Source organism: Mustela nigripes, chromosome X (assembly GCF_022355385.1).
Source record: "Mustela nigripes isolate SB6536 chromosome X, MUSNIG.SB6536, whole genome shotgun sequence".
Lineage (NCBI taxonomy): Eukaryota > Metazoa > Chordata > Mammalia > Carnivora > Mustelidae > Mustela > Mustela nigripes.
In genome coordinates this window covers 56,939,260-56,961,566 of record NC_081575.1, presented here as the reverse complement: position 1 = coordinate 56,961,566, position 22,307 = coordinate 56,939,260, and the positions used below count along the sequence as shown (strand labels likewise).

The following is a 22,307-nucleotide window of genomic DNA, read 5'->3' as shown; positions in this document are numbered from 1 at the left end:
AAACAAACAAACAAAAAGAGAAGAACAGAACAATGAATTCAGGAGCTGATTCTCTGAAAACCTTAATAAAACTGACAACCCCCTATCACACTCATAAAAAAAAAAAAAGGAAGAAAGAAAGAAAAGAGAGAGAGAGGGAAAGGACTTGATAAAATCACTAATGAGAGAGGGAAAAATCCCAACTAACAACACAGAAATACAAAAAATTATAAAAGAATGTTATGAACAGGATACACCAACAAACTGGGCAATCGGGAAGAAATGGATAAATTCCTAGAAACTCACAAACTATCAAAACTGAAACAGGAAGAAATAGAAAACTTCTATTTTCTGATAACTTCTATTTTCTAGACTGATAACTAGCAAAGCAATTGAACCAGTAATCAAAAATCTCCCCAAAAGTCCATGGCCAGATGGCTTCAGAGGTGAATTCAATCAAACATTTAAAAAAGAGTTAATACCTACTCTCAAACTGTTCCAAAATGTAGAAAAGGAAGAAAAACTTTCCAACACCTTCATAAGACCAGCATTACCCAGATTCCAAAACCAGACAAAGATTCCACAAAGAAAGAGAACTATAGGCCAACATCACTGATGAACATGGATGCAAAATTTCTCCATGAATTACTAGCAAAATGAATCTAACAATACATTAAAACTTCAAGTGGGATTTATCCTGGATTGCAAGGGTGAGTCAATATTTACAAATCAACGTGATACATCACATTAATAAAAGAAAGGATAAGAACCTTATGATCCTCTCAATAGATATAGAAAAAGCAATTGAGGGTGTGCAGCAACTATTCTTGATAAAAATCCTCAACAAAATATGGATAGAAGGAATAAAGGCCATATGCAAAAAACAAAACAAAACAAAAAACCCACAAAGCTAATATCATCCTCAATGGGGAAAAATTGAGAGCTTTTTCTCTATGGTCAAAAACAAGACACGAAATTATGCTGAGTGAAATAAGTCAAGCAGAGAGAGTCAATTATCATATGGTTTCACTTATTTGTGGAGCATAACAAATAGCATGGAGGACATGGGGAGTTAGAGAGGAGAAGGGAGTTGGGGGAAATTGGAAGGGGAGGTGAACCATGAGAGACTATGGAATCTGAAAAACAATCTGAGGGGTTTGAAGCGGAGGGGGGTGGGAGATTGGGGGAACCAGGTGGTGGGTATTAGAGAAAGCATGGATTGCATGGAGCACTGGGTGTGGTGCAAAAATAATGAATACTGTTATGCTGAAAATAAAAAAACAAATAAATAAATAAAACAAAACAAACAACAAACAAACAAACAAAACAAGACACATGTTGGCCACTCTCACCACTGTGATTTAACACAGCACTGGAAGTCCTGTTCTCAGTAATTAGACAACAAAAAAAATAAAAGGCTTCAAATCAGCCAGGACAAAGTCAAAGTTTAACTATTTGCAGACAAAATGACGTTCTATGTAGAAAACCCAAAAGACCCCTCAAAAAATTGCTAGAACTGATAAGCAAATTCACTGAAGTCACAGGATACAAAATCAACATAAGGAAACTTGTTTAAGTTCTATATACCGTAATGAAGCAGCAAAAAGAGAAATCAAGGAATTGATCCTATTTACAATTACACTAAAAACTGTAAGATACCCAGGGACAGACCTCACCAAACAGGTAAAAGATCTGTACTCTTAAAAGTGTAAAACATTTATTAAAGAAATTGAGGAAGACACAAAGAAATGGAAAAACATTCCATGCTCATGGATTGGAAAAATCAAATATTGTTAAAAATGTGGATACTACCGAAAGGAATCTATATCCTTAATGCAATCCCTATCAAAATACCACCAACACTTTTCACAGCATTAGAACTAACTATCCTAAAATCTCTGTGGAACCACAAAAGACCATGAATAGCCAAATCAATCTTGAAAAACAAAAGGAAAGGTGGAGACATCACAATACCAGACCTCAAGTTATTACAAAGCTGTAGTAATGAGGAGAGCATGGTACTGGCACAAAAACACACATAGACCAATGGAATAATAACCAAAGAGAATAGAGAAGAAAAAAAAATAGAAAACCTCAACATAAACCTACACTATCATGTCAACTAATCTTCAACAAAGAAGGAAAGAATGTCCAATGGGAAAAAAAATCTCTTTGACAAATGGTCGGAAAACTGGACAGGAACATGCAGAAGAATGAAAGTGGACGACTTTCTTTCATGATTCACAAAAAATAAGTTGAAAATGGATGAAAGAACTAAATGTGATAAAGGAAACCACCAAAATCCTGTAGGAAAATGCAGACCATAATCTCTCTGACACTGGCCATAGCAAGTACTTACTATAAAGATCTCTGGAGGCAAGGGAAACAAAAGCAAAAATTAATTATTGAGACTTGACCAAGATAAAAAGCTTCTAAGCAGCAAAGGAAACAATCAGCAAAACTAAAAGGCCATTTACAGAAGAGAAGAATTTTTGCAAGTGATATACCTGATAAAGCCTTAGTATCCCCAATATATAAATAACTTACAAAACTCAACACCCAAAGAACAAATAATCCAGTTAACAAATAGGTAGAAGACATGAACACACATTTTTCCAAAGAAGACATACAGGTGACCAACAGATGCATGAAAAGATGCTCAATATCACTCATCATCAGGGAAATAAAAATGAAAACTAAAATGAGCTATTACCTCACAGCTGTCAGAAATATTAAAATTAACAATACAGGAAACAACAGATGTTGGTCAGGATGTAGAGAAAGGGAAGCCCTCCTACATTGTTGGTGGGAATGCAAGCAGGTGCAGCCAGTCTGGAAAAGAGTATGGAGATTCCTCAAAATGTTAAAAATAGATCTACCCCATGATCTAGCGATTGCACTATTGGTATTTAACCAAAGGATACAAAAATACTGATATGAAGGTATATATGCACCTGAAAGACCCGCGGATCCCCTTACCCAAGAATCCAACACTGCCACTGGATGCAATCAGCAAGAGGTTCTTTATTGTTACGCAGGCGCCTGCGGGTGGTCAGCAGCTCCTGCTAGCTGAGCACCCCCCGCTGGGGTGGTGCTGGGTTTTTATAGACAGGTACAAACAAGTTTTGGGTGGGGCGCAACTGATTGGTTGACAGTTAGAACTTTTGAAAAAGGCCTTAGTGGAGTTTGCTGATTGGCTTTGGGGACCCGCGCGCGTGAAGAGAGAGGCGGGAAGGGGGAACAAGCTGATTGGTTCTGAGGGCCCGCGCGCGGGAGGAGAGAGGCAGGGAGGGGGAACAAGAAGGGGGAAGGTAGGAATGCCATCATGGCGTCTTCTATTATTTCTATAAGCCAAGCAGTTACAGAAGGGCAAAAGAGCAATTAATAACCTAATTTACGCCTAAAAGCCAGCGGTTAGTTATCCTATCTATCTTCTAGGGGAGGGGTCTTTCACACCCTGATATTTATGGCAACATTATCAACCATAGCCAAATTATGGAAAGAGCCCAGATGTCTATTGATAAAGGCATAAAGAAGAAGTGGCATATATACACAATGGAATATTACTCAGCCATAAAAGAAATGAAAACTTGCCATTTGCAATGACATGGATGGAGCTAAGAGAAATAAGTCAACCAGAAAAAGACAAATACTGTATTATTTCATTCATATGTGGAATTTAAGAAACAAAGCAAATGAATATGGGGGGAAAAGAGAGAGGCCAACCATAAAACGGACTCTTTATTATAGAGAACAAACAGGGTTGCTGGAGGGCAGGTGGGTGGGGGGATCAGTTAAATGGGCAATGGGTATTAAGGAGGACAATTGTGATGAGCACTGGGTGTTGTATGTAAACGATAAATCAGTAAATTCTACACCTAAAACTGTTATTACACTGTATAGTAACTGGAATTTAAATAGAAGCTTGCAATTACCAAAAAACGTGTATACAAAATGAAATAAACTTGCCTGTAAAGAAAAAAATTAGAACTGAACTTTAGTATCCTGACATAGCTACCCCCTGACAGTTTCCTTACTACCACTTCAAGCCTTAATATGGTATTCCCAAGAGGATCCAAAACAGAGCTTCCTTTCAGCATCCTCTGGGAGTCCTTCAACTGTACTCACTCACCTAGATCGCTTGGAACTAGACTATCTTTCAGGAATAGGACCTCAACTGGAAGATACCTAGTGTGACAGGAAGAAGAGGCAGATATCTCTGTTATATAGTCCTAAGTCAGAAACTAATGAGAATTGCTTGTAATTTTATAGAAAATTGCCAATATGACTATAAGTTCCATTTTTTTAAGTCCTCACCTAATAGTAATATAACTTAGTAATAGAACTTCATCAAAATCCTATAGAATAACTATCAAGACTGAATGTTTGTACTTCAGCTGAATTCAGATGTTAAAAACTAATCCCCAGTGCGATGGTGTTTCGAGGTTGGGCTTTTGAGAGGTGATTAGGCCATGAGAATGGACCCTCATATATGGGATTAGTTTCCTTATAATAGCAAACCCAGGGAGCTCCCTTGTCCCTTCTGTCATATGAGGACACAGTGAGAGGACTGTCATTTATGAATTAGGAAACATCCCTTTACCAGATACCGAATCTGTCAGTACCTTGATCTTAGGCTTCCTGGCCTCCAGAACTGTGAGAAATAAATGTTTGTTGTTTAATCTACCCAGTCTATAGTATGTTCGTTATAGCAGCCCAACTGGGCTAAGACATTTTCATGGATTACACTTCCTCAGGCTGCTTTGATTTCTCCAAATCTCAACTAATTAAAAGAAAGGTGGGGCAAAGTAATGCCCCCAAGGGTTCTCTGCAAATACCCTTTACCATACTGTCTAAGGTCAAGTTGGAAAAGGTCCAGTATATTCTAATTAAGTACATCGATTTTGGTAAAGTTGAGGCTAATCTCCAGTCTTTTTCTGGCCAGCCCTACAGCTATTTCTTCTTCAGCTACCCTGTGATAATAGTGGACTCTGCAATATTTTACTTGAAATTGAATGTAAAGGAGACGTGGAGCAGCAGAGCTTCATTAACTTTCCAACTACAACATTAAAAGTTTAAGAACGTTTATGTGCCAGGGAAGGAACAAGTAGCCTTGCACTGATTGTGACATAATTATGTCACAGCTTTCCTGTGAAATGGATATTAACCACATTATACAAATGAGGAAACTGTTAAACAGAGAAGTTGTGTCACTTGCCTGAGGTCACACAAGTGGAAAGTGGCAAAACCTAAATTTGAATCCAGGTCTACTGGGCTCTAAGTCAATGCTCTTCATTGTTATGTCAGACTGCCTTTCTTTAAAGAGATTAGTACTCAATTATTTGCTAAGTTTTATTACTTTCAAGAGTTTCTTTTATATAAAACAAATTTAATTTCTTTAAAAGTTTTTTCAGGAAAAAATAGACTATAAAAATGTATAGGTTAAGTTATTTTAAAGGGAGTGATTTGCTTATGAAAAAACAAAAGCTAAACTTCACTTTCAGGCTTCCAAATAATTCTAACACAGTTGAAATCATTAGACTATATGATAAAGCATAAAAAAATACATGATATATTTCTTAGTTGGAATACTAGTTCTGTATTGGACTTACTGGCTGTGTAATCTTGGACAAGTTATTGAAATTTATATAAAATGCCTATAAATCCAGAGTGGGCTACATGTCCAGAAGATTAAATGAGATCAGGTATATAAAATGACTAATGATGCTTGGTATGTGGAAGTCCCTTAACAGATGGTAAATTTTACTGTCATTAATATTACTAAGAAAAACACTAAAGGGTATAAAAAGAAGTACAAAAGAGAAGGTGAATTAAAGCTGGTTTAGTGGAAGTCTTTTATTTTTTTTAATTTTTTTCCAGATCTCAATGGTATGATTCAGTGTTACTTTAAGCATGCTTTAGGAAATAACAGAAAAAAATGAGTGGGTTCTCAGTAATAAATGAATACTAATGATGATGATACAGCCATCTTTTGTTAGGACTAGGCGCAGGAGAGATTCTTCCTATACTCTGTTACAGCTTTTTGTTTTGAAGCAGGGAGCTATAAGATGGGGGGGGGGGATGAGGAGAAACTAGTTCCTTATATAGGTTGAGAAGAGCCTGGAAGGACCTTAAGTCCAGATTAAACGTAAATACTGTGGCTAAGGTCCACAGAACAAAGGTCCAGCTAGTAACAAGGAAAAACAGCAAACTTCCCTGTCCTATTCAAATTCTCAGAAATATATTTTTTCAGAGAAACCTATGGTCTTGGGATGTTCGGAGGTGGGCTTCTGCCTCAGTGTTGAGATTATTTACAGCACATTTAAACAACTGAATATGTGAAATAGTGAAGAAACAACACTTATTTTCTGCACAGGACTAAAGTTGCTTTAAATTTTACTCTGAATGTCTCTTCTCTATAAACACTTTAAAAACTTGATCAACAACATTCCACTTGATGTTTTAATAAAGCATTACTTTTAGAAAAAGCATTTGGCTGAGTTACTGCATACTCTGACTTCTTAGCCACCATCTCTCAGGGAAATGACTGACTTGCTTTGCTATGTATCCAAAGAAAGCACCACTTATCTAGTGACAGCTTTCCAAATTTCAAGTAAAAACCATTACAGGAATAATCTATGTTAAAGGGGATGAGCCGAGTCACTTTAGTCCTATTTTGTGATGGGAGATGCCAAACTTCCTATAAAACTACTATTTCCGGAACAAAATAATTTTAAATGTCAGGAGAAAGCTTCTATGATTATATTCCATGGAGAAAAACTCACCATTTTAAACATGACCAAGAAAGCACAAGAGTCTTCAAAGATCCCAAAGCACCACTTTGAAGCAAAAACTCTCAAATTATTTCAAAATAAGAGTTAAATGAGCAGATCTCATGTTTAACTGGATATCAAACACAGCTTTTTATATCAAGCAAAACTTTTAAAAAACTTTTATAAAATAAATGCATACATTACCTGGTAATTGTTTTGGTTTTGTGACAATCTCAATTGGTTTGATGATGCAAAATGTGAAGAAAAATTACTCCGTGATGGATTTGTATTACTGTACATTGTAGTAGCTACTGTATGTAATGAGGTCCGTGGTGTCAAATGGTAGTCTCTGTTTTGATACAGTACATTGTCTGACAAATCTCTAATATTCACCATTTGTGAATTTGGCATATTTCTTCCTGGTCCAGGCAATGCTGTACTTTGGTTCTCTGTCCCAAGGGATCTGCCACTTTCATAAAATCTTGAGTAGTTTGGTATCTGTGCTCCCATCAATGCCAACTCTTCCTCTTTGGCATACTCATCATCAGCATCTCCAGTCTCCATTGCAATGGACAAACAAGTTCCTTGTGCTGAACTAGGCTTCTGTGGGGCATTTCCCCCCAGAATTCTCTGGGGATAATCACTAACAGCCAATGAAAATACCTCACGGATTTCCAAGTTTTGTGTTCTACAGTAAGGGTCTCTAATAGGTGGCTTTTGCCCACATAAGTTATGTGGTGCTAGACCTGTGTGTTCAGGCTTATACGACCTTTGAATTCCAACTGGTTCAATTTTGCAAGGTTGGTGGCACAAAGATGGCTTTTGAGGTACCATCATATCAGAGGCTTGCATTGAAGATCTTCCATAGTTCTTCTTTGTGTGACTGTATACTGAATTTCCAGCATTTAGCACACTTGTCTGTCTTGACAAGATAATTGTTTTTTCACCTAAGAGCAGAGAGGCATTTTTACAGTGTGCTACTTGTCTTTGAACAGGAATGTGCAACTCAAACTCAGTATCACTTTTACTGGCCGTTTTCTGAATAGGAATTTTATGTGCTTCTGTAAGTTGTGTATCTGAATGTTTGGTTGTCCCTTGCCTACTTGATGAACTTGCTGGACTGGATGTACCAGTTACAATGATATCATTATTGACAGATGTCCAGGAAGACTGCTGGCTTGAGGGTCGAGTGATGTTAACTACATTTCTGACTGTAATGTCTGGAGATGTCAAAGAGGTACCAGGAAGAGTTCCTGTTGTTGCTGCTCCTGATTCAGAATTCTTACTACTCATTTTTCTTCTCTTATTGCCAACCCACGTCTGTAATGATAAAAAATGACAATATGGAAATGTTCTTAAAATATAGGAAAAAAACTTTCAATGTGATAAATTGTATTCTCATCTGTCATAGAAGTAAGGCCTATACAAATAGTAAACACTACATACAAAATGAATGATGTACTATATGTTGGCTAATTGAATTTAAAAAAAAGAAATAAAAATAAATAAATGAAACAAAAAAGATACAATAAAAGAAAAAGTAACTAAAGTATAAGGTTAGAAAATAAAAATAAAGTATAAGGTCAGTATAATGTTAAAGAACTTGCTCTTAGGGGCGCTTGGGTGGCTCAGTGGGTTAAAGTCTCTGCCTTCGGCTCAGGTCATGATCCAAGGGTCTTGGAATCGAGCCCCACATCGGGCTTTCTGCTCAGCAGGGAGACTGCTTCCTCTTCTCTCTCCCTGCCTGCCTCTCTACTTGTAATCTCTGCCTATCAAATAAATAATATAAAAAAAGAAATAACCATAAAAAAAGAACTTGCTCTTAATAAATATCTAAGAACTTTGAAAACAGAATTGTATTATTGCTTCTTTCCCCAAAATCCATTCAATTAATCTACAGCAAGAATTCTAAAAATGTTTATATCCCTTGACCTAGTAAATCCATTTCTATAAATCCATTTTATCCTTAAAATAATCATATGTATATACAAAGTATATATGCGATTATGATCATCATATATTTATTTTTAATAGTTAAAGATTGGAAGCATACTAAAAGTAGGATGTTAAATGACATTGGAAAATACTCATAGTATTATTAAACAAATATACACTTGTAATCTTCAGTTTTAACAACTTCTGTTCTATGGATATATCATAACTTGGTTAATTTAATATTGCAAGATACTACTGGGTTATTTTTGGAATTATTCACTATTATAAACCATACTGAAATATATGTCATTATATATGCATCTTTGTGCTACTGAATCATTAAACTTTATATCAAAAACTAATGATGTACTAAAAAAAGAAAGTGTTGGGCTTTTTGATATGTTCAAAGTACCCTCTAATGTATAAGAGTTCTGATTTCTGCACTCCCTCACCAACATCTCGCATTTTCTTTTTGTAGTGTTTACTAGCTAGGAGTTAATATAAGGTATATAATTTCTCTTTGCATTTGAATTTCTATGGTTATTATATTATGCTTAGCCATTAATTTTACTCATTTTTATATTGGGGTATTTATCTTTTTAAGTTTATTTATAAAAGCTATTTTTTACTAGAGATAGCAACAGTCACAAGTTGCAAATATTTTCCCGTTTGTTACCAATTTATGGTGGTTATTTACTTCTTTGTATTTTTCTCTACTTACGAAATTTTATCTAGTAAATGTGCATTACTTTTATAAACAGAATAATCATTATTAATAAAAATAACACAAGAGATTGGCATTCAAATTTGATTACAAAATATGCACTTTTATATAAGTAATCTGTTATAATGATCTTAGTAATATTACACTGAATCATGATTATACAATAAAAATATGCAATAAGAAATATTACATTCCATAATGTGATCAGTAAAACTTATAAGTATTTTTAAATGTACACCACAGTATAAACTGCCAAAACACATTAATATATTACAAATTTTTAAAAAAATAAGTGAAAATATTAAATAAACTAGCCTTTCACAAACATGCTGCAGGGTGTATTTGGTTAACCTTTATGTGATGTGTTTTTATTTTTTTTTTAAAGATTTTATTTATTTATTTGACAGACAGAGATCACAAGTAGGCAGAGAGGAAGGCAGAGAGAAAGGAAGGGAAGCAAGCTCCTCGCTGAGCAGAGAGCCTGACGCAGGGCTCGGTCTCAGGACCCTTTTAAGTTCATTTTACATTGGGATCAGGTTCTTAGTACCATAACACTTGAGTTCTGAGGAAAAACACAATAAATATTATATTAAAATAATAAAGAAAGGTCTCTTTCAAGTACAACATATACACCTAGGAAAATATTGAGGACAAGAGAGGTTATAGAATAATGGATCTATAAACAACTCCCTTCTCAGACTGCAGAAAGCAACCAAAATTGTGCTGGAATTTAGATTAGGAAGACTGAATTTCTGTACAATTTACACTCGTTTAGAACAGAGAGAATGAATCTGTTTTACACAAGTCCTTAAAACTTAAGTAATATTTTACTTGTAAGCTTAAAATCTATGAATTTATTTCTGTCATTCTAATTGTTTTTTTAGATTTCATACCATTTGGAACATAAATATAAATGTTTGCATTTCAGCACTGTCAATATTCAAGTACAATCAAGTAGGTTATTGCAATGACAAACTGGAAATATGAACCATCACAAAGTACCTAAGAAGCTGTCTGATAAGGCTTTTCACTTTTAAGTAATGATAAAATAAAAGGAAAAAGGAAGAAAAAATAAGAAGAAAAAGAAAAACAGTCACTCCAAAAACAATGAATTTTTACTTGTAAAATGCAATCTTGTCAATTTGAAATATAAAATTTATTTTTTTCTAAGGAAATTAAACATTTTTCTATGAGATTTACTAAAGGGAAGTAGGAACTTGAATATACCAGGACAATCTTTGACCTTAAAACACACTTTCTCTTATTTTACCAAATTTTATTGTATTATGTTAATTAATTATGTTATTTATAATCAATGTTAATTATATTTATTATATAACCATTATATATAGTACAATATATAATATATATTGGTTATTATATACTATAAAATCACATTATATGTATAAAATATGATTATATATAAATATATAAAAATATAATTGTAAAATAATAATCATTATATAAATATAATATGTTATATGATATATGATATAATTATATATATAAAATTATATATGATATAATTATAATTATATAAATATATGTCATCTGATATTTATATAATGATTATTATTATTACATATGATATATAATATACTATATAATGTGATATACTATGATATGTTATTAACTATTAACTATTAATATATTATATTAATATAACTATTTTATCAACTATTTATGGCACAATTTTACCAAATCTGGTACAAAAAAATTAAATAGTCTAGAATTCATAGTAAAGAAGAAATTTGAGCTGTAAATTCAAATAGGGAATTTATATCTACAAATAGAAAGAAGATATTTCTAGTTCTTACATGAATCTGAATATGATGATTGATCTCAGCACATAAAAACAGATATCATGTGATAATTCCCTAGAATTGGTATCATAATTCCCTGTTCAAAGGTAAATATATCCTTTAGTCTTTAAGAAATAGTTTTTCCAAAGAATTCTGCTTGTCAAGAGATTTCTTTTATAATTAGGGTCTTTTGAAAGTTCTTCCAAAAGAAATAAACCTAAAAACTGATGTCCTAGATTCTCTTTGACAAAGTAGCCTAAAGAATGACAAGGATGAGAAAGTCGTCAATCTGTGAATCCATAACTATTCAAGCCAGGAGTATTTGTACCATGTTCAGACAAACATGAAAGGACCTATGTACTCCAATAAAATCTGTAACTAATTCTGTTAGATTTGTCTCATCTCCTTTCCATCACCTTCTCATTGTCTTTCAAAGAAGTTTAAGGGCTCTGATTTTTACAGCTGAATAACTATGGTTGTGATAAAAGAAAATTTCCTCCCATGGGATTTCTTGTTTCTTACTCGTTAATTAAGCCATTAAAATCCATGCATTTTACTTAGGATAAGGAGTGGGTATTCATAAAATAGGCCCAGTTTTCCTAAAAAAGCCCAAAATACCGAAGTCAAAAACGCCTGAAAAAAATTCAAATACACCAAGAAAATATTCTAGGTGCACAATAGTTCCTTGGTAAATGCCTGTGTTACTGATATAATTTTGGCAGGTTATCTCCAAATTAATCCTGGGTTTAAAGAAGGCACAGGATAAGCAACTAATCTTAAAAGTATTCATTAGTTCAAAGGATTAGGATTTTTTTAAAGCTATGTTTACAATGCAAAAGTTTTAGTGTTTTCAAGGTATTTACAGAAACAAATACATACTAAATGATTAGCTCTATTTATTATTTTTTAAGAAAGTAGTATTTTTATACCAGGGAAATGAAACTGTTTATAACATTAGTGACTTCATACTCTGATAGTTTTTCTCATAGGAAGCAATTATTACTTATAAAAAGCTATAAATTCAAGAATGACAGCCTCAATACTTACCCTGACTACACTGAAGTCCAGCTTAGTCTCCTGTGCACACTGTAATATGAGCTGAAAGCAATTTTTACTTTGATTTGTCATTCCATTTTCATAATAACGCTGTAAAATCCTTTGTTGTTCTACAGTAAATACAGAACGTAGATTCATCTAAAAATAAAAGAAGATACTCTGAAAATTGTAGTAAGTGTTGGGTGTATGCAGAGTTTGCATGCCGTTTTTTTTTATACAGTTTCAGTGCTTCAAAGCTGCAAAATTTATTTAATTGAACTAATTCCCAGTAATGGGCAAGAATTTGTTTGTCAAAGGGAAACAGGCTCTAAGTGACAATTATATATAATGCGAATGCTTATTAAATTTGTTCAGAATAAGTAAAAACTTTAAGGACAAAAAAAGAGAGAGAGAGGAAAACCCTATCTGGTTAGTGTTGGTACATTGGGAAGTAAAGGTTTTTTCACTGAAATAAATATTTTTGGCTAGTAAAGTCAGAGATGGTGGTAGCCATACATTCATGGTCAGTTATCAACAGGAACTCTCACTGTTCTTTGTCAAACAAGGCATCTGACACACATCTTACGCCAGAAACTGTGGTCTGAAACAAAGAGGTGCTTTTATTTTTTCTTTCTTGAATAAAGGGGTTCTTTGTATATATAAAAATAAAACCTCTCTTTAAAAAGCTTAAAAATAAATAGGAAGTGTTGGTAACTCAAAATATCTATACTAATATCTCTACTAACCAAAATAATTATTTTTAATAACTATAGTATATAAATCAAAGTTCAAAATCACATGCATTTTACTAAAAGGAAACATGTAAAAACTACGTACTTTTAACCCACTGAGCCACCCAGGCGCCCCAAAACTACATACTTTTAATTAAACTGACAGCATCATAATTACACAAGAGAAATTTAAAAATGCACTTTATCCTTTCTACCAATACACAAAGTGTTTAATATTGAGAGGAAAACAACCTGTGAAACTCACAATAAAAAGCAGGTCAAACTTTTTTTTCTTAAAAAGGGTGAATTCTAGTAGTGCATTTAATGAAAAAGAACCTCGTAATTAGATTAAGGCAACTTCTGGTTCTTATTTAAAGCATTTATACTGAAATTGTTATTCCTAAAAGTTGACAGAAAGAAAAAAAAAAAACCCTTCCAAAGGAAATTGTCCCTTCAAAATTAGGAAAACAGCAATGACAGAAACACTATAAGCCAAACCAAACAGAAATCATTCTAGTATACTGGGTATGGAAACAACCAAGTACACTGATGTGGAAATAAAAATATTTTTCCTTTTTCTGAATATATTGAACTATAAAGGAATTAAAGACAGTCATATAGCAGTCTATTGCCATTTGTACACCTGAATCTTTTTCCTGCCCATACAAACATCTTCCTATCTAATGTTAAGAAATCCAATTATAGAAAATCAGATGTGGGAAAGGACGCAGAAAAGATAAGTTGATAGTCCCTGAAACTTCATGAATAAAATAACTCCACTAACTTTCTGAAGGGGATCACATTGTGCCATGTGACCAAACTTTCAAGGATGTTTGGGCCAGAGGGTAGTGATGGTATTCATCAAAGCAACATTTACTATCATGGCGGTCACATTTTCGAGCAATTTGGAATTCCTATTCCTAAATAATTCAGCTACAGTCAAGAGAGGAGCCGGGAAGTAGAGGGCAAATACCTAAAATATATCATCTCCTGTGGGTTTAGAAGCAAAGTGTTTTGGAATCAGTTCTGAAGAGGGCCATAAACTTCAATTTCACTGACGCATAATAAGGGTAATGGTTCTGATCCTTCTCTGCAGGGCTGTAATTACAAAAACAAAAAATCCTGGAATACGAGATATGAGCGATCCTCATGTGTGGTGATACAGCTGTAAAATATACAAGTGTTTTCCTATTGGCTAGCTACAACAGCAACATGTACTCAAATATGGTATAAATATTAAAAAGCACAGCAATTTCTTCCTCACTGATAACAACAGCCAAATACCAATGCTGAGCACTAAATTCACTTCTGGAGTCTACATCCTGACAGGAGACAATGCTGTGACCTTTTCAGTTTCTCTCTTAAATTCATAGCAACAGCAAGAAAGCCACCTTGCTCAAGAGAGCGAGTATTCATGGGACATTTATTCTTTATCACAACAACTAGATAAAAACCTTATAACCAAGATAACTTGGTTAGGTACCTTGGCCTGTGAAATGGCAAGATATTGAATGACAGCATAGACAAAGTTACTAATCATTTACACAAAAATCAGGAAGAGAATTGTAAAAACCTTCATTTTAAAAGTCCGGTTCTTATTTCTGCAGAAATAAAATGGCAACCCATTGGTTTCATGGAAATCGAGGTTTGTTGGGTTGAGGTACAGAGGGTAACTGAATTAAGGAATTAAATACTGAAATAACAAGTCATTAGCCTTACCCCAAGACTTACTAATCTAATACCCTTTGCGATGTGGCACTCACTTAGCACATGATAGCACACAGAAATAAGATGACTTAGCTCCACTGTGGACTAGTGTGCAAGTCAATTAAATTTTATGAGCCTCTATTTCCTAATCTGTAAAATGCTAGAATATACTACATGTACTACCTACTAGTCTGGGTTTTTACAAATAATTAAGGATTTGGGAGCTCATTTTCTTACATTGTAAAGCATGCTATAATTGTAACATACTTATAAGTATGACTAGGCTCCTTACTTTATCATATTCAGATATGGGATTTCTCAGGTTATCCTCAGTTTTGGGATTCAGTATTTTAATAAAGATTCTGAGCCACAGAGAGGTTTATGTTCAGTGTGTTCTATTCAAACAAGCAAAACATTGAGTAAAATGTTATATAAATTTATTGCCTCAGGAGTACTTGAAAAATGAAGCTTTTAAGAATGACTTCCCCTTAGCAGTATCACATAGCTTTGGTCATATTTTCACATGGGAACATTTCAGATAAATTTCTCCATAACACTGTTCTTACACATCTGATTTCACACATAAACTCAGATCTAGTAATGCCCTAATAATGTCTTAACATGTTAAATCATTTGAAAAATACAAAAAAATTTTACTCCTAAGTATTCATTTTTGGAAAACTGATTCTAAAAATGGATTGAGTCCAAAAAAGTCACCACCGAGTCAAGTATAAAACATTCTTTCCAATATTAAAAGTAATTTGACCAATACATCTCTATTAACATTGATCTTTTTACCCATTATTATTATTCACTTTTAAATTCATATACAGTTAATTTCATTCATTTTGGTATACAGTTTTATGAGTTAGGACAAACAAATATATTTATGAAACCACCATCACAACCAAGACACAAAACAGATCCATCACTCCAAAAAAAAAAAAAAAATCCCTTATGCTGCTTCTTTATAATTAAAACCTCTCGCCATCCCAGCCCTGGGCAACAACTAATCTGGTTCTATAATTTTTACTTTTGAAGAACACTGTATAAATGGAATAACAGTATATATTCTATTCCTCCTAGACTAATATCTTTCACTTAGCATAATGCATTTGAGATTTTTCTGAGTTGTCTGTATGTGGAGTATTCTCCTTTCTATTGCAGTGTAGTATTCCATTGCATAGAATGTACACAGATTACCAATTTACCCATTGGCAGACATTTGAAATCTCCAAGTTCTTGGCTACTGTGAATACAGTTGATAAAAGAAAATTTGTGTGCAGGTTTCTGTCTTTTCATTTCTCTGGAGTAAATACCTAGGAGTGGATTTCATATAGTAAGTGTATGTTTATAAGAAATGACTAGTTTTCAAAAGTGACTGTAAAAATTTGCTTTCTCACCAATATTTGATACAAGCCTGTTTTATCATTTTATCACCAGCATTTGTTATAAACAGATATTTCTTATTTTTCAGATTGGGAGAGAAGGGGGCAGAGGGGTGAAAGAGGGAGGGAGAGAATCTTTCTTTTTAATATTTTTAATTTTTTATTTTTTAAAATTTCTTTTCAGCGTAACAGTATGCACTATTTTTGCACCACACCCAGTGCTCCATGCAATACGTGCCCTCGTTAATACCCACCACCTGGCTCCCCCAACCTCCCACCCCCCGCCCCTTCAAAACCCTGAGATTGTTTTTCAGAGTCAATAGTCTCTCATGGTTCACCTCCCCTTCCAATTTCCCTCAACTCCCTTCTCTCCATCTACCCATGTCCTCCATGTTATTTGTTATGCTCCACAAATAAGTGAAACCATATGATAATTGACTCTGTCTGCTTGAATTACTTCACTCAGCATAATCTCTTCCAGTCCCGTCCATGTTGCTACAAAAGTAGGCTATTCATCCTTTCTGATGGAAGCATAATACTCCATAGTGTATATGGACCACATCTTCCTTATCCATTCGTCCGTTGAAGGGCATCTTGGTTCTTTCTAAAGTTTGGGGACCGTGGCCATTGCTGCTATAAACATTGGGGTAGAGATGGCCCTTCTTTTCACTACATCTGTATCTCTGGGGTAAATACCCAGGAGTGCAATTGCAGGGTCATAGGGAAGATCTATTTTTAATTTCTTGAGGAATCTCCATACTGTTTTCCAAAGAGGCTGCACCAACTTGCTTTCCCACCAACAGTGTAAGAGGGTTCCCCTTTCTCCACATCCTCTCCAACACACGTTGTTTCCTGTCTTGTTAATTTTGGCCATTCTAATTGGTGTAAGGTGGTATCTCAATATGGTTTTAATTTGAATCTCCCTGATGGCTAGTAATGATGAACATTTTTTCATGTGTCTGATAGCCATTTATATGTCTTCATTGGAGAATTCTCTGCTCATATCTTCTGACAACTTTTTGATATGATTATCTGTTTTGTGTGTGTTGATTTTCAGGAGTTCTTTATAGATCCTGGATATCAACCTTTTGTCTGTAGTGTCATTTGCAAATATCTTCTCTCATTCCGTGGGTTGCCTCTTTGTTTTGTTGACTGCTTCCTTTGCTGTGCAGAAGCTTTTGATCTTGATGAAGTCCCAAAAGTTTATTTTTGCTTTTGTTTCCTTTGCCTTTGGGGACATATCTTGAAAGAAGTTGCTGTGGCTGATATCAAAGAGGTTACTGCCTATGTTCTCCTCTAGGATTCTGATGGATTCCTGTCTCACATTGAGGTCTTTTATTCATTTTGAGTTTATCTCTGTGTGTGGTGTAAGAGAATGGTCGAGTTTCATTCTTCTACATATAGCTGTTCAATTTTCCCAGCACCATTTATTGAAGAGACTTTTTTCCACTGTATATTTTTTCCTGCTTTGTCAAAGATTATTTGCCCATAGAGTTGAGGGTCCATATCTGGGCTCTCTACTCTTTTCCACTGGTCTATGTGTCTGTTTTTATGCCAGTACCATACTGTCTTGGTGATCACAGCTTTGTAGTAAAGCTTGAAATCAGGTAACATGATGCAGCCAGTTTTATTTTTGTTCTTCAACATTTGTTTAGAAATTTGGGGCCTCTTCTGATTCCATACAAATTTTTGGATTATTTGCTCCAGCTCTTTAAAAAATACCAGTGGAATTTTGATAGGAATGACATTAAAAGTATAGATTGCTCCACGCAGTATAGAAATTTTAACAATGTTTATTCTTCTGATCCAAGAGCATGGAATGGTCTTCCATCTTTTTGTGTCTTCTTCAATTTCTTTCATGAGTGTTCTGTAGTTCCTCGAGTACAGGTCCTTTACCTCTTTGGTTAGGTTTATTCTCAGGTATCTTATGGTTCTTGGTGTTATAGTAAATGGAATGGATTATCTAATTTGCCTTTCTGTATTTTCATTGTTAGTGTATAAGAAAGCCACTGATTTCTGTACATTGACTTTGTATCCTGCCACATTACTGGACTGCTGTATGAGTTCTAGTAGTTTGGGGGTGGGGTCTTTTGGGTTTTCTATATAAATAATCATGTCATCTATGAAGAGAAAGAGTTTGACTTCATTGAAAATGTGGATACCTTTTCTTTCTCTTTGTTGTCTGATTGCTGTTGCTAGGACTTCTAATACTATGTTGAACAAGAGTAGTGAGAGTGGGCATCCTTGTCGTGTTCCTGATCTCAACAGGTGGGCTGTGAGCTTTTTCCCATTGAGGATGATATTTGCTGTGGGTCTTTCATAGATTTTATGAAGTTCAGGAATGTTCCCTCTATCCCTATACTTTGAAGTGTTTTAATCAGGAACGATGCTGGATTTTGTCAAGTGCTTTTTCTGCATCCATTGAGAGGACCATGTGTTTCTTCTCTCTTCTCTTATTGATTTGTTCTATCACATTGATTGATTTACTGATGTTGAACCATCCTTGTAACCCAGCGATGAATCCTACCCGGTCATGGTGGATAATCTTTTTAATGTGCTGTTGGATCCTGTTTGCTAGGATCTTGCTGAGAATCTTTGCATCCATATTTATCAGTGATATTGGTCGAATTTCTTTTTGGTGGGGTCTTTGCCTGATTTGGGGATTAGGGTAATGCTGGCTTCATAAAAAGAGTCTCGAAGTTTTCCTTCTGCTTCAATTTTTTGAAACAGCTTCAGGAGAATAGGGTTGATTCTTCTTTGAAAGTTTGGTAGAATTCCCCAGGGAATCCGTCAGGTCCTGGGCTCTTGTTTTTTGGGAGGTTTTTGATCACTGTTTCAATCTCATTACTAGATATCAGTCTATTCAGGTTGTCAATTTCTTCCTGGTTCAATTTTGGGAGGTTATAGTTTTCCAGGAATGCATCCATTTCATCTAGGTTGCTTAGCTTATTGGCATATAACTGTTGATAATAACTTCTGATGATTGTTTCTACTTCCTTGGTGTTAGTTGTGATCTCTCTCTTTTCATTCATAATTTTATGAATTTGGGCTTTCTCTCTTTTCTTTTGGCTTAATGTGGCCAATGGTTTATCGATCTTATTGATTCTTTCAATAAACCAGCTTCTAGTTTCATTGATACATTCTACTGTATCTCTAGTTTCTACCTCATTGATCTCAGCTCTTATCTTGATTATTTCCCTTCTTATGTGTGGAGTTGGTTTAATTTGTTGTTGATTCTCCAGTTCTTTAAGGTGGAGAGACAGCTGTTGTGTTCTGGATTTTTCAATTTTTTTGAGGGAGTCTTGGATGGCTATGCATTTCCCCTTTAGGACCGCCTTTGCTGTATCCCATAGGTTTTGGACCAAAGTGTCTTCATTCTCATTGATTTCCATGAATTGTTTAAGTTCTTTGATCTCCTGTTGATCCAATCATTCTTAAACAAGGTGGTCTTTAGTTTACAGGTGTTTGAATTCCTTCCAAACTTTTCCTTGTGATTGAGCTCCAGTTTTAAAACACTGTGATCTGAGAATATGCAGGGAATAATCTCAGTCTTTTGGTGTTGGTTGAGTCCTGATTTGTGACCCAGTATGTGGTCTATTCTGGAGAAGGTTCCATGTGCACTTGAGAAGAATGAGTATTCTGTGGTTTTAGGGTGGCATGTTCTATATATATCTAAGAGGTCCATCTGTTCCAATGTGTCATTCAATGCTCTTGTTTCTTTATTGATTTTCTGCTTGGATGATCTGTCTATTACAGAGGCATGTTAAGATCTCTTACTATTAATATATTCATATCAATATTACTTTCTATCTTGATTAATAGTTTTCTTATGTAATTGGCTGCTCCCATATTGGGGGCATAGATATTTACAATTGTTAGATCATCTTGGTGGATAGTCCCTTTAAGAATTATGTAGTGTCCTTCTGTATTTCTGACTACAGTCTTTAGTTTAAAATCTAATTTATCTGATATGAGAATCACTACCCCAGTCTTCTTTTGAGGCCCAATGGCATGAAAGATGATTCTCCATCCCTTCATTTTCAGTCTGGGTATATCCTTAGGTTCAAAATGGGTCTCTTGTAGAGAACATATGGATGGGTCCTGTCGTTTTATCCGATCTGCAACCCTGAGTCATTTTATGGGTGCATTTAGGCCATTCACATTGAGAGTGATTATTGATAGATACATTTTTATTTTTTTAAAAGATTTTTATTTATTTATTTGACAGACAGAGATCACAAGTAGGCAGAGAGGCAGGCAGGGAGATAGGAGGAAGCAGACTCCCTGCTGAGCAGAGAGCCTGATGCGGGCTTGATCCCAGGACCCTGGGATCATGACCTGAGCCAAAGGCAGAAGCTTTAACCCACTGAGTCACCCAAGCACCCCTAGATACATTTTTATTGACATTGTGCTACCTTTGAAGTCTTTCTTTCTGTAGATTGTCTCTATATTTCTGTTCAATGATATTCTTAGGGTTATTCCTCTTTTATAGAACCCCTCTTAATATTTTCTGCTGTGTTGGCTTGGTGGTCACATACTCTTTTAAGCCTTGCCGGTCTTGGAAACTCTTTATCTCTCCATCCATTTTGAATGTCAGTCTTGCTGGATAATGTATTCTTGGCTGCATGTTCTTCTCATTTAGTGCCCTGAATATATCTTGCCAGCCCTTTCTGGCTTGCCACGTTCCTGTCGACAGGTCTGACATTATTCTGATGGGCTTTCCTCTGTACGTAAGGAGCTTCTTTGTCCTTGCTGCCTTCAAGAGGGCCTACCTACAATTATAATTCTTCATTCTTACTATTAGGTGTCTCGAGGACTTTCAAGAATGTACAATCTTGGGGGGAGACCGTTCTGCCTCTAGTACATGAACGCTGGTTCCATTCGCGAGATTGGGGAAATTTTCATGGAGAACTTGTTCCACTATATCTTCTAGATTTCTTTCTTTCTCCTCCCCTTCAGGGATTCCAATAATTCTGACATTGGAATGCTTCATGGCATCATTTATTTCCCTGATTCTGTTTTCGTGTCTTCTAAGCTGTTTGTTCCAGGCTTCCTCCTGATCCTTTCTATTTGTCTGTCCTCCAGATCACTAATTCTATCTACTGTCTCAGTTACCCTAGCTTTGAGAGAATTTAGATTAGATTGGAACTCATTGAGAGCATTGTGAACCTCATCACTGGTGGCTTTCAGTTCTGCCCTAACATTGTGAACATCATCCCTGGTGGCTTTCAGTTCTGCCCTACTCAATTCCATCTGGTCATCCATGGCTTTCTCCAACCTAGCTAGTGCCTGAATAATTGTTAGCCTGAATTCCCTTTCCAACAATTTGTCTATGTCGATAGCCATTAGCTCTGTTGCAGAAGGCCCATCCTCTGAATTTTTCTTCTGTTGGGCATTCCTCCTCCTAGTTATTTTGGTGAGAGATGGCTGAACAGATATAGCTGGTTGTAACAACCGTGGTGCAGTCAAGTTGCACCTTGGAACGCTTCTGAGCAATCAGGAGTCCCACCCAAATGAAAGAAAAAAAGAAAAAAAAAAAAAGAAAAAAGAGGGGGGCGGAAGGGAAGATAAAAGAGAAGGCTTAGCCCAAATGAGCCCCAAGGTAAGATTTATGAAGTATACAAACAAAAACCAAAGAAAAAGACTGATAAGAGTATATGACAAGAGAAATATATATAAAAGCAAAGAAAAAAGAAAGAACCTCTTCAAAAAGAACCCTAAGTATAAGATTTATATATTATCAGGACAAACACAAATACACAGAAGTACTGGCAGAAGAAAAAGATGGGAGAGTGGTTACAAATCATCAGTGTGGGCGAGGAAGGCTATTTTGATTCTTCCTGGATGTATCTTGATATCTTTGTTAAATGACTCAACTTTCCTAAGATAAAGGGGGATTAAAAATTGGTTTACCTATAGCGGTAGCATTGATTGGGGAAAGGGGGTTACCTTGAAGTTTAACTCTATATATGAATATTAAAAAATAAAAACCAAAAAAGAATAAACTAAACTAAAATTTTTTAAAAATTAAAAAAATAGAAAAGCTAAAGAAAAACATGGGTGTATGTATCAAAAAGTTCAGGTTAAAAGGTTATTATGGAATTTGATGTACTGGACATCTCACTGTGATGGTAGATAGGTTAAAAATTATCTATGTAAAAAAAGTGAACCAGAATAGTGGGAACGAATTAAAAATAAAAGTTGTATCTATGAAGTAGTGGTGGTTGTTCTCT

General features: G+C 34.9%; 1 protein-coding gene across 1 annotated transcript in view; it reads right to left on the bottom strand.

The window, feature by feature from the left end:
- The window catches only part of HDX (highly divergent homeobox), a 220,013-nt gene that overhangs the window by 161,343 nt on the left and 36,363 nt on the right, over positions 1–22,307 (bottom strand). The window contains exons 2-3 of the mRNA XM_059384879.1: positions 12,261–12,407; positions 6,957–8,072 (exon numbers count right to left, since the gene is read on the bottom strand). Coding sequence (XP_059240862.1) covers positions 6,957–8,072; positions 12,261–12,407 — 1,263 coding nt within the window. The remainder of the gene's footprint in view (positions 1–6,956; positions 8,073–12,260; positions 12,408–22,307) is intronic.